The sequence below is a fragment of the Neoarius graeffei genome, chromosome 7 (genome assembly GCF_027579695.1).
Source record: "Neoarius graeffei isolate fNeoGra1 chromosome 7, fNeoGra1.pri, whole genome shotgun sequence".
NCBI classification, from domain to species: Eukaryota; Metazoa; Chordata; class Actinopteri; order Siluriformes; family Ariidae; genus Neoarius; species Neoarius graeffei.
The window spans coordinates 19,097,513-19,110,467 of record NC_083575.1 but is presented as its reverse complement, the minus strand read 5'-3'; the positions used below and the strand labels follow the sequence as shown (position 1 = coordinate 19,110,467).

General features: G+C 44.4%; 1 protein-coding gene across 2 annotated transcripts in view; it reads right to left on the bottom strand.

Annotated features, from left to right (window-relative positions):
* Positions 1–12,955, bottom strand: part of acoxl (acyl-CoA oxidase-like) — a 155,832-nt gene that overhangs the window by 53,624 nt on the left and 89,253 nt on the right. Inside the window, exons 18-19 of one of the 2 annotated variants that reach the window (XM_060925371.1) lie at positions 6,159–6,221; positions 5,926–6,034 (exon numbers count right to left, since the gene is read on the bottom strand). The exons of the other annotated variant lie outside the window; for it this stretch is intronic. Of the exons in view, the coding sequence (XP_060781354.1) occupies positions 6,174–6,221 (48 nt within the window). The 3' untranslated portion in view covers positions 5,926–6,034; positions 6,159–6,173. Of the gene's footprint in view, positions 1–5,925; positions 6,035–6,158; positions 6,222–12,955 lie in introns of those variants that run through there. 2 annotated transcript variants of the gene reach the window in all.

Here is a 12,955-nt window from a genome sequence, read left to right as displayed (position 1 = left end):
CAAATTGTCCACTGGGTGCAGATTGCAATACGCTTGTGACAAGAAGTCGCCCCTGTGCGCCAGGCTTTAATCAATGTTATCCAATGCGGTCATGGAACAGTGCTATGTGATGTCTGAAATAGGCTACACAGCCAAATTAAAAATGTACCCATTTCCAAACCCGATATACTATTTTAAAGTCAAACATCAGGACCCATCAGCGCAAAGATCATATTCAAAATAGGAAGTCATACTGCATGTTCAAGCATGCAATTTCCCTAAATAGTGCTAAATATTCAACACATGGACAAAAATGGATAAATAAAGCCCTGTTATGTAGCTCAGACACAACAGTGTGGTTAAGCTTTTGAAGGAGCTCTATTGTATGTGAAAGCCTGGTAGTACTGGTGACTAGGTGGTCCTTCAATGTTGAGACACACTAGAATTTATTATAAATTTTACATTCATTACACATGCATCCCTGATGTATGTAGTTTGATAAAACAAATCTCCAACAAAGGTGTTGGTGGTAATGAATGTGTTTTAAGTCATCTGTCAAGTGTGTCTCATGGGGAAAATGCTTCCATTTTAACTAGCATTTAAATCCACACCAGATGTAAACACTTTCAGTAAATCATAGATATTTGACATTGCAAAGTACTAGCTAGCTAACTAAAATACAAGACTTTGTGATGTTAAGCTGTATTAGAAATTTGGGGGGCTTCGGCAGTACTTCTTTTGCTTTATTCATTAGATGGATGTGAAGTGGGTATGACATGCATTTGAAAACTTGTGGTAAATTAATACACATACAAATGCACCTCAAACAATTAGAATATCATGAAAAAAATTTTTTTTCGTAATTTAATGAAAAAAACCCTCATATATTCTAGATTCATTACATGTAAAGTGAAATCTTTAAAGCCTTTTTTTGTTTTTAAGTTGATGATTATGGCTGATCGCTCATGAAAATCCGAAACCCAGTATCTCAAATTATTAGAATATTTCATAAGATCAAATCAAAAAAGGATTTACAATCCAGAATTTTCCAATTTTTGAAAAATGTTCATTTATACACTCAATACTTGGTTGGGGCTCCTTTACCACAAATTACTGCATCAATGCGGTGTGACATGGAGGTGATCAGACTGTGGCACTGCTGAGGTATTACTGAAGCCCAGGTTGCTTTGATAGCTGCCTTCAGCTCGTCTGTACTTTTCGGTCGGGTGTTTCTCATCTTCCTCTTGACATCCCACTCGGGAAGGTGCTGCTCTCATTTCCTGCAGTATAGGTCATAGTCTCAGAACAGGCCTAGTTAATTTCTGACAATCCAGAGCCAAGGCCAGGGAGCAGACAAACAGGCTAAACCGACTGTCTGCTAGCTGCACAGAGTCGTCACTCAGGGTCCAATACATCGAGACTGTCTCTGTTCCCCGAGGTAAACAAAAAGGTAGAAATATTCAGAGAGTTTGTTCCAGTAACCTAATCAATATAAAATTAGATCATACTGACTGTACAGCTGCTGCCAGCACCTTTGATCTAAAGGTGGGGCTATTAAATATTAGATCTCTTACATCTAAAGCGCTAATGGTTAATGAACTCATTACCGATCAGGAGTTTAATGTACTTTAACTGAAACATGGATTAAGCCAAATGAATATATAGCATTAAATGAAGCGAGTCCTCCTGGATACAGTTATATACACCAGCCTCGTCTAACTGGCAGAAGAGGAGGCGTTGCGGTTATTTATATTGATTATCTAGGTGCAACACAAAAACCTGGTTATAAATTTAATACATTTGAAGTTCTTCATACTCATATAATGTATGTAGCCTCGAAAAATAAGTCTACCCAGTTAATTCCATTACTTATTATTTTACAGGCCCCCGGGGCCATATTCTGAGTTTCTTTCTGAATTTGCAGATTTTATCTCAGATCTGGTTATTTCCTTAGACAAAGCTTTAGTTGTCGGAGATTTTACTATTTCACTTCGATAACCCAGAAGACCCTTTAAAAACAGCGTTTGTGTCCATTTTAGATTCAGTACGGATCAGTGGCGGCTGCTGGTTTTTAAAACAGGGGAAGCCCATTTTACGCATTCATCGTAAAACCTGTAGGCCGGATATCAAAGCATAGAAAGGTGTGCCCCATTAGCATAGTGAACTAGACAACCCTACCTAGTGGCAGAAAGTATTTTTGCTTGTACATTTCATGTTATAGTCTGGCTTGCCAGGCTAGTGCCTCATATCCTTAATCAAAAATATCAAACATCCAAAAATCACTGGCTATGGAGCTCAGTATCAATGCGCTGTCGAAGCGCGCAGAAGGTGTTAGTACGCCTGTCATTATAGTGTGGACTTTCCATAGCATAGAAAATCGCTATGTTTCAATTTGTGTAACTGAACTTGTTTCATATCACTGGTCATATAAACCTATGTAAAACAGGAAAAACGCGGAAGAGTTTGGTCGCATCTGACTACAGCCCCAAAAAATACCATTGGTCATGCTGAGCCTAGCTACATTGCTAACAGGAGTAAACAGGAGTGACAGCGCGTCTGACTGACTGGGAGGTCGCGCAAAGCTCAGAGAGGTACGGAGCAGCTCGTCTCAATTCAGATAAGAGCATATTTCATTATGGAAGTATGGTGGACTGTTCCTTTAACTCTGACAAGACTGAAGTACTTGTATTAGGACCACATGCAGCTAGAAGCAAGTTTTCTGATTACACAGTAACTCTGGATGGCCTTTCTGTTTCTTCATGTGCAGCAGTAAAAGACCTCGGAGTGATAATTGACCCCAGTCTTTCATTCGAAACTCACATTGATAACATTACCCAGATAGCTTTCTTTCATCTCAGAAATATTGCTAAGATAAGAAATTTCATGTCACTACATGACATGGAAAAACTAGTTCATGCTTTCGTTACCTCCAGGTTGGATTATTGTAATGCCTTACTATCTGGATGTTCCAATAAGTGCATTAATAAGCTTCAGTTAGTTCAAAATGCAGCAGCAAGAGTCCTTACTAGAACTAGAAAATATGATCACATCATCCCTGTCTTATCCACACTGCATTGGCTCCCAATCAAATTTCGTATTGATTATAAAATACTACTACTGACCTTTAAAGCACTGAATGGTCTCGCGCCACAGTACCCGAGTGAAATTCTGGTCCTCTATGACCCGCCACGCCTACTTAGATCAAAAGGTGCAGGCTATCTGCTGGTACCTCGTATAGTGAAGGCTACATCAGGGGGCAGAGCCTTTTCTTACAAAGCCCCACAGTTATGGAACAGCCTTCCAAGTAGTGTTCGGGAATCAGACACAGTCTCAGTGTAAGTCTAGGCTGAAAACATATTTGTTTAGTCAAGCCTTTTGTTAATGGTGTTTATGAGGTAAAGGTGTAGATCTGGAGGGTCTCCAGACATAGAGTGTTTTGGTAAACTGGGATGTATGGATGCTGTCAGTCCCCACTCGCTTGCTCACTTGAGTTTGTTGACTGTGTAGTAGCTGGCTGCTTTATGTCCCGGGGCTCCCTCATGCCTGTGTTACCTTCCGGCTCTCCCCTTTTAGTTATGCTGTCATAGTTAGTTGCCGGAGTCCCTGCTTGTACTCAGTGCAATAATGTATACTGTTCCTACTTATTCAGGTACCATTGGGCATACCTAACAACCTGTGTTTTCTCTCTCTTCCCCCCCCAAATCTGTCCCTCTGAGTTACATGTCAGTCCTGGGATCGAGATGTTGGCCTCTTCTGCTCCTTGGACCTGCCTGGTCCATCCTGGTGCCCTGTGTCTGGTTGGAGTCTCATCGCATCGCTCCTGTGGAGGGCAGCCCCATGTGGACAGTTGGGGGTCGCGCCTGGAGGATGCTCTGGACTCTTGCAGTGGTGTTTTTGTGGCTGGGGACTGCAGTTGACTTGCTGACTTTGGGACTGCGGTTGTCGTGAACGGTTTTGCACTCTGGTTTCCGTTGGTGGGGGGGTTTATAGCATCAACAAAGCTGACTTTGTTAGGACTGTTAATGTTATAGTCATATTGTCTGTTGTTGCCCGGATGGGGATGGGTTCCCTTTCGAGTCTGGTTCCTCTCGAGGTTTCTTCCTCGTGTCGTCTGAGGGAGTTTTTCTTTGTCACCGTCGCCACAGGCGTGCTCGTTGGGGATAGACTGGGGATAAAATTAGCTCACATTTTAAGTCGTTAAAATTCTGTAAAGATTCAAGATTTTTATGTGTCATATACACAATAACAGACACAGCGGTTTATTATTGGGTAATGAAATTCTTATTTTGCAACTGCCCGACCAAACTACGCTTTCCAAAATAAAAAGAAATATATAATATAAAATATGAAACACAAAATATAAAGTGCATATGGAATGCAAAATATAAAGGTAGAGTGAAAAATGAAGATAACATTTAAAAAAAAAAAAAAAGGCAAACAATGTGCAAACATAGAGGTAGATATACTGTGCAATGTCTTGTGCAAAATTGCTAATATAATCCGTGGCTCAAAGCCTGATGGAAATATAGAGGTAGATGGTAATTATAATCCATGGTTCAAAAGCCTGATGGAAATATAGAGGTAGATGGTGATTATAATCCTTGGTTCAAAAGCCTGATGGCCTGGGGTAAAAACTGTTTGTCAGTCTATTAGTCCTTGCTTTCACACTCCTGTAGCATCTGCCAGATGGTAAGAGCGTGAATAGTCTGTGTTGTGGGTGTGTTGGGTCCCCAATGATGCTCTCTGCCCTTTTTGTGACCCCGGTGTTGTAAATGTCCTGTAGTGGGGGGAGGACAGCTCCACAGATGAACTGTGCCATTTTAATGACACGCTGGAGAGCCTTTCTGTCCTGAGTTGTGCAGTTCCCGTACCACAAAGTGATGGAATTTGTCAGGACACTCTCCACTGTGCACCTGTAGAAGTTGCTGAGGAGTTTGGTGGACAGTCCAAATTTCCTCAGCTTCCTCAGGAAGAAGAGTCTCTGTTGAGCCTTTTTGATGGTCTGCTGTGTGTTGTGTGTCCAGGTGAGATCCTCACTGATGTGAGTTCCGAGGAATTTAAATGTTTTCACCCTCTCCACCTGTGTCCCGTTGATGTGCAGCGAGGCGTGCTGGTCTCGCCTCCTCTTCCTCGGGTCAATAATCATCTCCTTGGTCTTCTCAGTAGTGATGCGCGGGTTGGCTTTTTTTAACACCCGCCCCAACCCGACCCGTGCGGACTTCCAACCCGCCCCGCCCAACCTGCAAAAACATATTCGGATTGTGACCCAAATCCGACCCGACCCGAGGGTAAAGGGTGCGGGGGGGGGGGGGGGGGGGGGGGGGGAGGGGGGGGATTAATTTGTAACACTAATCAAAACGATAAGGGTATGCGCTGAATTCACGTTTTTAGGGAAACATCGTGTATCAAACAGCAACAAAGAAACCGAAAGATGGATTTTACACCATTCTTTATTGAAGGACTGTGAAACATTGGATGAAAGACATCGCTCTCTTGCGCACACAGACAAGATCCCTTGTATCGCAAAACACTAGTTTTCAACAGTAACTGACAAACGATTTAAACATCGGATCTGACAAATTTAACTTTTGTAGGTCTTTTCACGCAATTTTGCCCATTTAATAACCGTGGTATTTTGCCAAACTAGGTTATCCTACAAATTGAAAACTACAAAACTGAAAAAAAAAAAAAAAACCCACACACTGGCCGATTGTAGGCTATTTATGACAACTGTTTGGAAGCGCTATGGAGAAAGAGAATGGCATCCACCGTCCCTGGGTTTAGCCTATTTCGGCGCGCTTCCAACACGCGACCTGCCGAACTGAACGCACGCTCGCTCGAAGCGCTGGTTGCAGGAACGCAAAGCACCGTTCTTGCCAGCATCGACATTAGAGGGAAATCGTGACAATGAGCCCCCCCAAAAGCCAAGGACGTCTTCATTACATTCATCAAGGCTGAAGTGTGACTGCATATAACGCTGTAACTTCATCTGGCTCTATAAGATCCGGCGTGTCTTCCCATTCCAGGAACATCCTGCGCCTTTTCAGTAAATGTTCTGTCAAAATGAACAAGAGGCGTCACCATTTCACTAAAGTATGAGCATACATTTGATCTGTCTTGATCTGTCAAGGTTAGAAACAAGCTGTGTGAAACATTTCACATTATTCTATGGCTGTTACCTCGCATGGTTGGGCCTATAGCTTCTGCTTCTTCTCTCTGTGTTTCGCTTGTGTCATCTGCTGCTAAAAGGCGAAAGGGATCCAATGTTATTATCTCATCTCATTATCTCTAGCCGCTTTATCCTGTTCTACAGGGTCGCAGGCAAGCTGGAGCCTATCCCAGCTGACTACAGGCGAAAGGCGGGGTACACCCTGGACAAGTCGCCAGGTCATCACAGGGCTGACACAGACACCCATTCACACTCGCATTCACACCTACGGTCAATTTAGAGTCACCAGTTAACCTAACCTGCATGTCTTTGGACTGTGGGGGAAACCGGAGCACCCGGAGGAAACCCACGCGGACACGGGGAGAACATGCAAACTCCACACAGAAAGGCCCTCGCCGGCCACGGGGCTCGAACCTGGACCTTCTTGCTGTGAGGCAACAGCGCTAACCACTACACCACCGTGCTGCCCCAATGTTGTTATTATTATTATTATTATTATATCTTTCAGTATACAGGGTATTGATTTTGGTAATATAGCCGATACATTGAGGCTTCCATTTACCTTGCCTTTGCGCAGTCTGAGCTTGCAGAGCTGGAATGAGGGCTGTAGTCAGTCTCCTGGCTTCAGCTTGGACTACCAAGCTTTCATCTGGTGAGAGCATCTTTAGGCTCTTGAATCGCGGTGAGAGGAAAGTGGCAATTTTATGGATGGGGTGATGGTCATCTCATCATTCAAGAGCTCTCCGGCACGTCTGCAAATGTGCTCCATGTACAGTGGGTCCCCGCACATAGGCTCACAGTGCATTCGCAGCCTGTGGTACCATAACAAAACTGAGTTGACAGTTGGGTATCGGTCTCCCTCCATGTCCTCTGAAGCATGTTTGAAAGGGGTCAAAAATTCGCCAGCTGCAGTGAGGACCTCCACCTGTATGCCCTCGATTCGGTGTTCTTGACCCTTGTCTTGGAGCAGTTCTCCAATCTCACGGTGTTGCCTCGCAATTGAGTTCAACATCTCCGCTTAATATTCCACCGAGTCTCGCTTTCCTGAACCACAGCATGCGGAAGGATGTGTGCGCTTCCAGATTTTTTAAGGTAAGCAACCAGGTGCTTGCACTGATTAATTTGGTCAGTTACGTCGACCATACAATCTGGCGCGTCCCTTTCGTCGAATGTATGTTTCAGGATGGTGTTGATAACATGCGCTGCGCAGGGTATCCAAGAATAATTCTTGAGTGCAGCCTTAATGCTGGGGCCTTGGTCACTCACAAAGACAACCTTTGACAGATTATCAGGTGATATGCCAACTTCAAGAAGTTCTTTGGTGATCTGTTCGTGCATGTTTGGTGCTGTTTTTCTTAGTGTGTGGTCAAATTCCAGTGTGGAAATCACGCGACTTGACAGTTTCCAATCTTCAGTAACGAAATGACACGTGAGCACTGTGTACGACCTCATATTAATACTGTCAGTCCACATGTCTATTGTGATGCCTATTCCGTTTTCCATGGCCTTTTTTATCTGTTGGATTAGCCTCTCCTTTTCAGTCTTGGCCTGCTCTTTGGCCCTGTCGCAAATGGTTTGCCTATGTGGTAGGACAGAGTTTATGTCCACTGATCCAAACCGTGCACCTATATTTACAAGCCCTTGTGCCATGCGTGAAAATCCCTGTCCAGACACAATATCAAACGGACGTAAATCCGAGCAGCAGAATGCTACGAAGTCATCCACTACTTTCGACTTTGCAGCAAGTGGCACCTTGCCTTTCATAAATGATGACATTAAGGGCTGTTCTGCATGGACGTGTGGGGAAGGCTTGTTAGGCTGTGGTGCCAAACCACGACATGAATGTCGAAGCAGGTTAGATGTACCTGTTTTATGTCCATCGTATTTGTACAGCGCCTCACAATGAAAGCACATGACAAAGTCTGCAACGGTGTCATCCGACAAGACGACTTGTCCAAAATCATCCCACACCTTGCTTTTTTGATCAACTTTCCGTACAACCTTTGCATCACCCTTTTTTAACTTCTCTCTGATCAAGTCAGCCATCTTCATCGGAGGTCTCTGAGAAGTTTTGGCGGTGTAAACAAAAGCTGTATGCCGTACAGTGTACGGATACCGTTTTGGGATAAACCATTGAAAACACGTTATTAAAAACTACGCCAGTAGGCTACATAATTTATATCTCCGTTTCAAAAGGAAAAAATATTACAGAACACAGAATACAGAATAAAATGTGAGAAGGAAACCCAAGATAGACATCTAATACCTCCGTTTATCCAGACTGAGAACAGTACGTGTGAGAGCTTTGAGTGCAAGATACTGCAGGTCTGCACTTGTAACAGTCATAGATTGTTGCATGCGATTTAGAACATCTATAATGCAAAATGTTTATTGCACCTATATCTCATAAAATTCCCAACTGAGAAATGTATGAGAGAAATTTTTGCCATTTCTGACCCGCCCCACCCGCACTATTTAGAAAAATTAATACCCAAATCCGCCCGACTCGCGGGTCAACCCGCGGATATCCGCGGTTTATGGGTCGATCCGCGCATCACTACTTCTCAGCATTCAAGGAGAGGTTATTTTCCTGGCACCAGGAGACCAGCTGAGCCACCTCCTCCCTGTAGGCACTCTCATCTCTGCCGGTGATCAGCCCAATGACAGTGGTGTCGTCAGCGAACTTGATGATGGAAGTGTTGCTCTGGGTGGGGGTGCAGTTGTAGGTGAAGAGGGTGTACAGGAGTGGACTGAGCACACAGCCTTGGGGGGGGGGTCCCTGTGCTCACTGTCTTGGTGCTGGATGTTCTGGTACCAACTCTGACAGAGTTGGGCGATAGTCATTCAGGCATGTTATATTGTTTTTCTTTGGGAGGGGCACTATGGTGGTGGTCTTGAAGCATATGGGCACAGAAGACATGGAGAGGGACAGGTTGAAAATGTCTGTGAAGACCTCTGCTAACTGTGTGGAGCAGGCCCTCAAAGCACGGCCGGGGATGTTGTCAGGGCTGGCTGCCTTTCGGGGGTTAGTCCTCCTGAAGACCTTGCTCACCTCGGTTATGGTCACAATAGGTGAAGAGCTCTGTGCTGCCTCTGTTGGTAGAATCCCTCTGTGTTGGTTGGCGTTGAGGGTGTCGAAGCGAGCCTAGAACTCATTCAGCTCATCTGGTGATGTGTTGTGGTTGGCTGTGACCCTGCTGTTCTTCTGCTGGAAATTGGTGATGTGTCGCAGGCCCTGCCACATGCATCTGGAGTCTGAGGTGTTGTAATAACCTTCCAGCTTCAGTCTGTACTGCCTCTTGGCTTCCCTGATGGATCTGCGTAGGTCATATCTGGCCTTTTTATATCCATCTGCGTCGCCAGAGGCAAAAGCGGTGGAGCGTGCATGTAGCATGGAGCGTACTTCACTGTTAATCCAAGGTTTTTGGTTAGGATATATTTTGCAGCGCTTGGTGGGGACAATGTCATTAATATATATACTGATGTAGCTGGTGACCACAGATGCATATTCCTCTAAATCAGGGGTTCTCAACCTTTTGCAACCTGGGCCCCACCAAAGCTGGTTCATTGCAGTTGGGGGCCCCTCTTCTCGCCCCGCCCCCATCCCCCCCCAAACACACTCACCCGCAGTGACGCCACCCGACCTACAGCACCTTATATCGACCGATAGATAGATAGATAGATAGATAGATAGATAGATAGATAGATAGATAGATAGATAGATAGATAGATAGATAGATAGATAGATAGATAGATAGATAGATAGATAGATAGATAGATAGATAGATAGATAGATAGATAGCCCTGGGCTAGATTATTATTATTATTATTATTAGTAGTAGTAGTAGTAGTAGTAGTAGTAGCAGCAGTAGTAGCATTATCCATTCCATAGAAATACATAGGCCTATTATCATTATTAGGCTATTGTTATAATTGGCAGTAGCACCACATTTCTAATCTGCTTTCGGGCATTATTATAATTATTATTATGGCCTATTATCATTACTAAGCTGTTGGCAGTAGTACAAGACTTATGTTCTTTCAGGCATTATTATTATTATTAGGCCTATTATTATTATTATTATTATTATTGCTGTTGTTGGTTGTTGATATTATTATTATTATTATTATTATGCTATTATTATTAATAGGCATCATTATTATTATTATTATTATTATTATTATTATTATTATTATTAGTGTTTTTATTAGGTATTTTATTAGGCTTATCATTAGCTGGCTATTGATATCATTGGGAATTGGGACCAGGCGTGAATTTAGGTTTTACTTTTAACTGTGCCTTTGTGATCTGCATTTGCGTTAATGCGAGACCTGAGCCTGCTTTGCCTTACAAAGATCCTCGATTCTTGGCGAAATGTTTGACAAGCACAGTCTCAAGTCATCCTCAATTTGCGCACGATTGCGATATTTCGTTTTGAGCGCAGTCATTTTTGAAAATCCTGCCTCACACAAGTAGGTCGATGCGAATGGGATGAGCAGTTTCAAGGCTACGTCACACAGTTGCGGGTACTCCTGCATCAGTGCTGCCCAGAATGTCGAAAGAGGGCATGAGGTGAAGACTGCCTTAAGTCTACTGTCACTCTTCAGCTCAATAAGCTGTTCCTGCATGTCAACTGGAAGTTCGTCAGCAGTACACACAAATGGATCTCGTACCCACGCAAAAGAGCGATAATCCTCTGTGAAGTATGCCGCAAACTGTTTTCTCATTACCGACAGGTGCTCTGACGCTGCTTGAAAGACAGATGAGAAATCGTGGGAAGTGCCTGCATTACTGATAAAGTCTGCAAGGCTTGGGAACATATCACAGTTCCCCCGACTGATGCGGCCACACACACAAGATTTTATGATAGATTTTATAATAGTATTGATTTGTATGTAATAGTCCAATGTCCTGCATTTTGACATGGGTAAATGTGTTGCATCTGCTTAGCTACTATAGCCTGTTAGCCCCAGATTTTTTTTTCCCTCCATACATGAAGCCTACTCGCGACCCCCCTGGAGTACCTCCGCGCCCCACCAGGGGGGCGCGCCCCCCCGGTTGAGAACCACTGCTCTAAATCCACAGAACAGTCTTCTCTCAAAGCAGCAGTCTTAAACACATCCCAGTTTGTAGAACTGAAGCAGTCCTGGAGCACTAGATCAGTCTCTTCATTCCAGACTAACAGTTTTACTCACTGGGGGGGCTTGCTTGAGAAGGGCCTTGTAAGCTGGGTAGAGGAACACAGAGATGTGGTCAGACTGTCCAAAGTGGGGGCGGGGCACAGCCTTGTAGCCATTTCTCACGTTGCTGTAGACATGGTCCAGGATGTTGTTGTCCCTTGTTGGAAAGCTCACGTGTTGATGGTACTTTGGTAGCACAGTCCTGAGGTCGCAATGATTAAAATCCCCGGCCATGATGAACACAGCATCTGGGTGTGTGGTCTTGTATTTGCCGATGATGTCATGTAGTAGTCCTAGTGCTGTAGTGCGGTTGACCCACGGCGGGATGTAAACAGCCAGCATAAACAGCACTGAACTCCCTCGGTAGATAAAAGGGTCTGCACTTCACCATCAGCACTTCAATGTCCGCACAACAGTGTTTTTCAACCACCTGTACGTCTGTACACCATCTGTTGTTAACATAAAACACACACACACCGCCACCTTTGTTTTTACCGGAAGCAGATGTGCGGTCTCTGCGGTGCATGGAGTGGGTCTGTAGTTCAATGGCCGGGTCTGGCAGGCTTGCAGTAGTCCAGGTTTCCGTAAAAATCAGGGCACAACACTCTCTGATCTCACGTTGAGATGTTATCCTGGTTCTCAGCTCATCCATCTTATTCTCGAGCGAGCGAACATTAGCTAGCAGAAGGCTAGGTAGCGGTGGTCTTGTAGCTCTAGCCTTTAGCCTAGCATGTAGCCCGCCTCTCTTACCGCGCCTCCGTTTTGGGTGTGTGGATCGTCGGCCGTTTCGCCTACTCGAGTCTGGTGATGATGCGGCCTGCCTGATGGTGTCGGTGTAGCTTCAGTCGGTGTCAGTGATGAGAAGAAAGCTACAGTCCAGAAGGACTGGACTGGGCCCGTGGTGAATTTTACCAATGAATAAAGCTGCTTTGCAACAATGTTTATTGTTAAAAGCGCTATAAACTTGACAATAGCCCATAGATTCTCTATGGGGTTCAGGTCAGCCGAGTTGGCTGGTCAATCAAGTACAGTAAGATCATGGTCAGCAAACCATTTGGTCGTAGTTTTGGCACTGTAGGCAGGTGCCAAGTCCTGCTGGAAAAGGAAATCGGCATTTCCATAAAGCTTGTCAGCAGATGGAAGCATGAAGTGCTCTAATATCTCCTGGTAGATGGCGGTGTTGATTTTGGACTAGATAAAACACAGTGGACCAACACCAGCAGATGACATGGCACCCCAAATCATCACAGACTGCAGAAACTTCACACTGGACTTCAAACACCTTGGATTCTGTGTCTCTCCATTCTTCCTCCAGACTCGAGAACCTTGATTTCCAAATGAAATGCAAAATTTACTTTCATCTGGAAACAGGGCTTTGGACCACTGATCAACAGTCCAGTTCTTTCTCTCCTTAGCCCAGGTAAGACGCTTCTGTTGTCTCTGGTTCAGAAGTGGCTTGATATTAGGAATGTGACCGTTCTAGCCCCTTTCCTGAAGACATCTGTATGTGGTGGCTCTTGATGCACCGACACCAGTCTCAATCCACTCCTTGTAAAGCTCTCTCAGGTTCTTGAATCAACTTTTCTTGACAATCCTCTCAAGGCTGCGGTCATCCTTGTTGCTTGG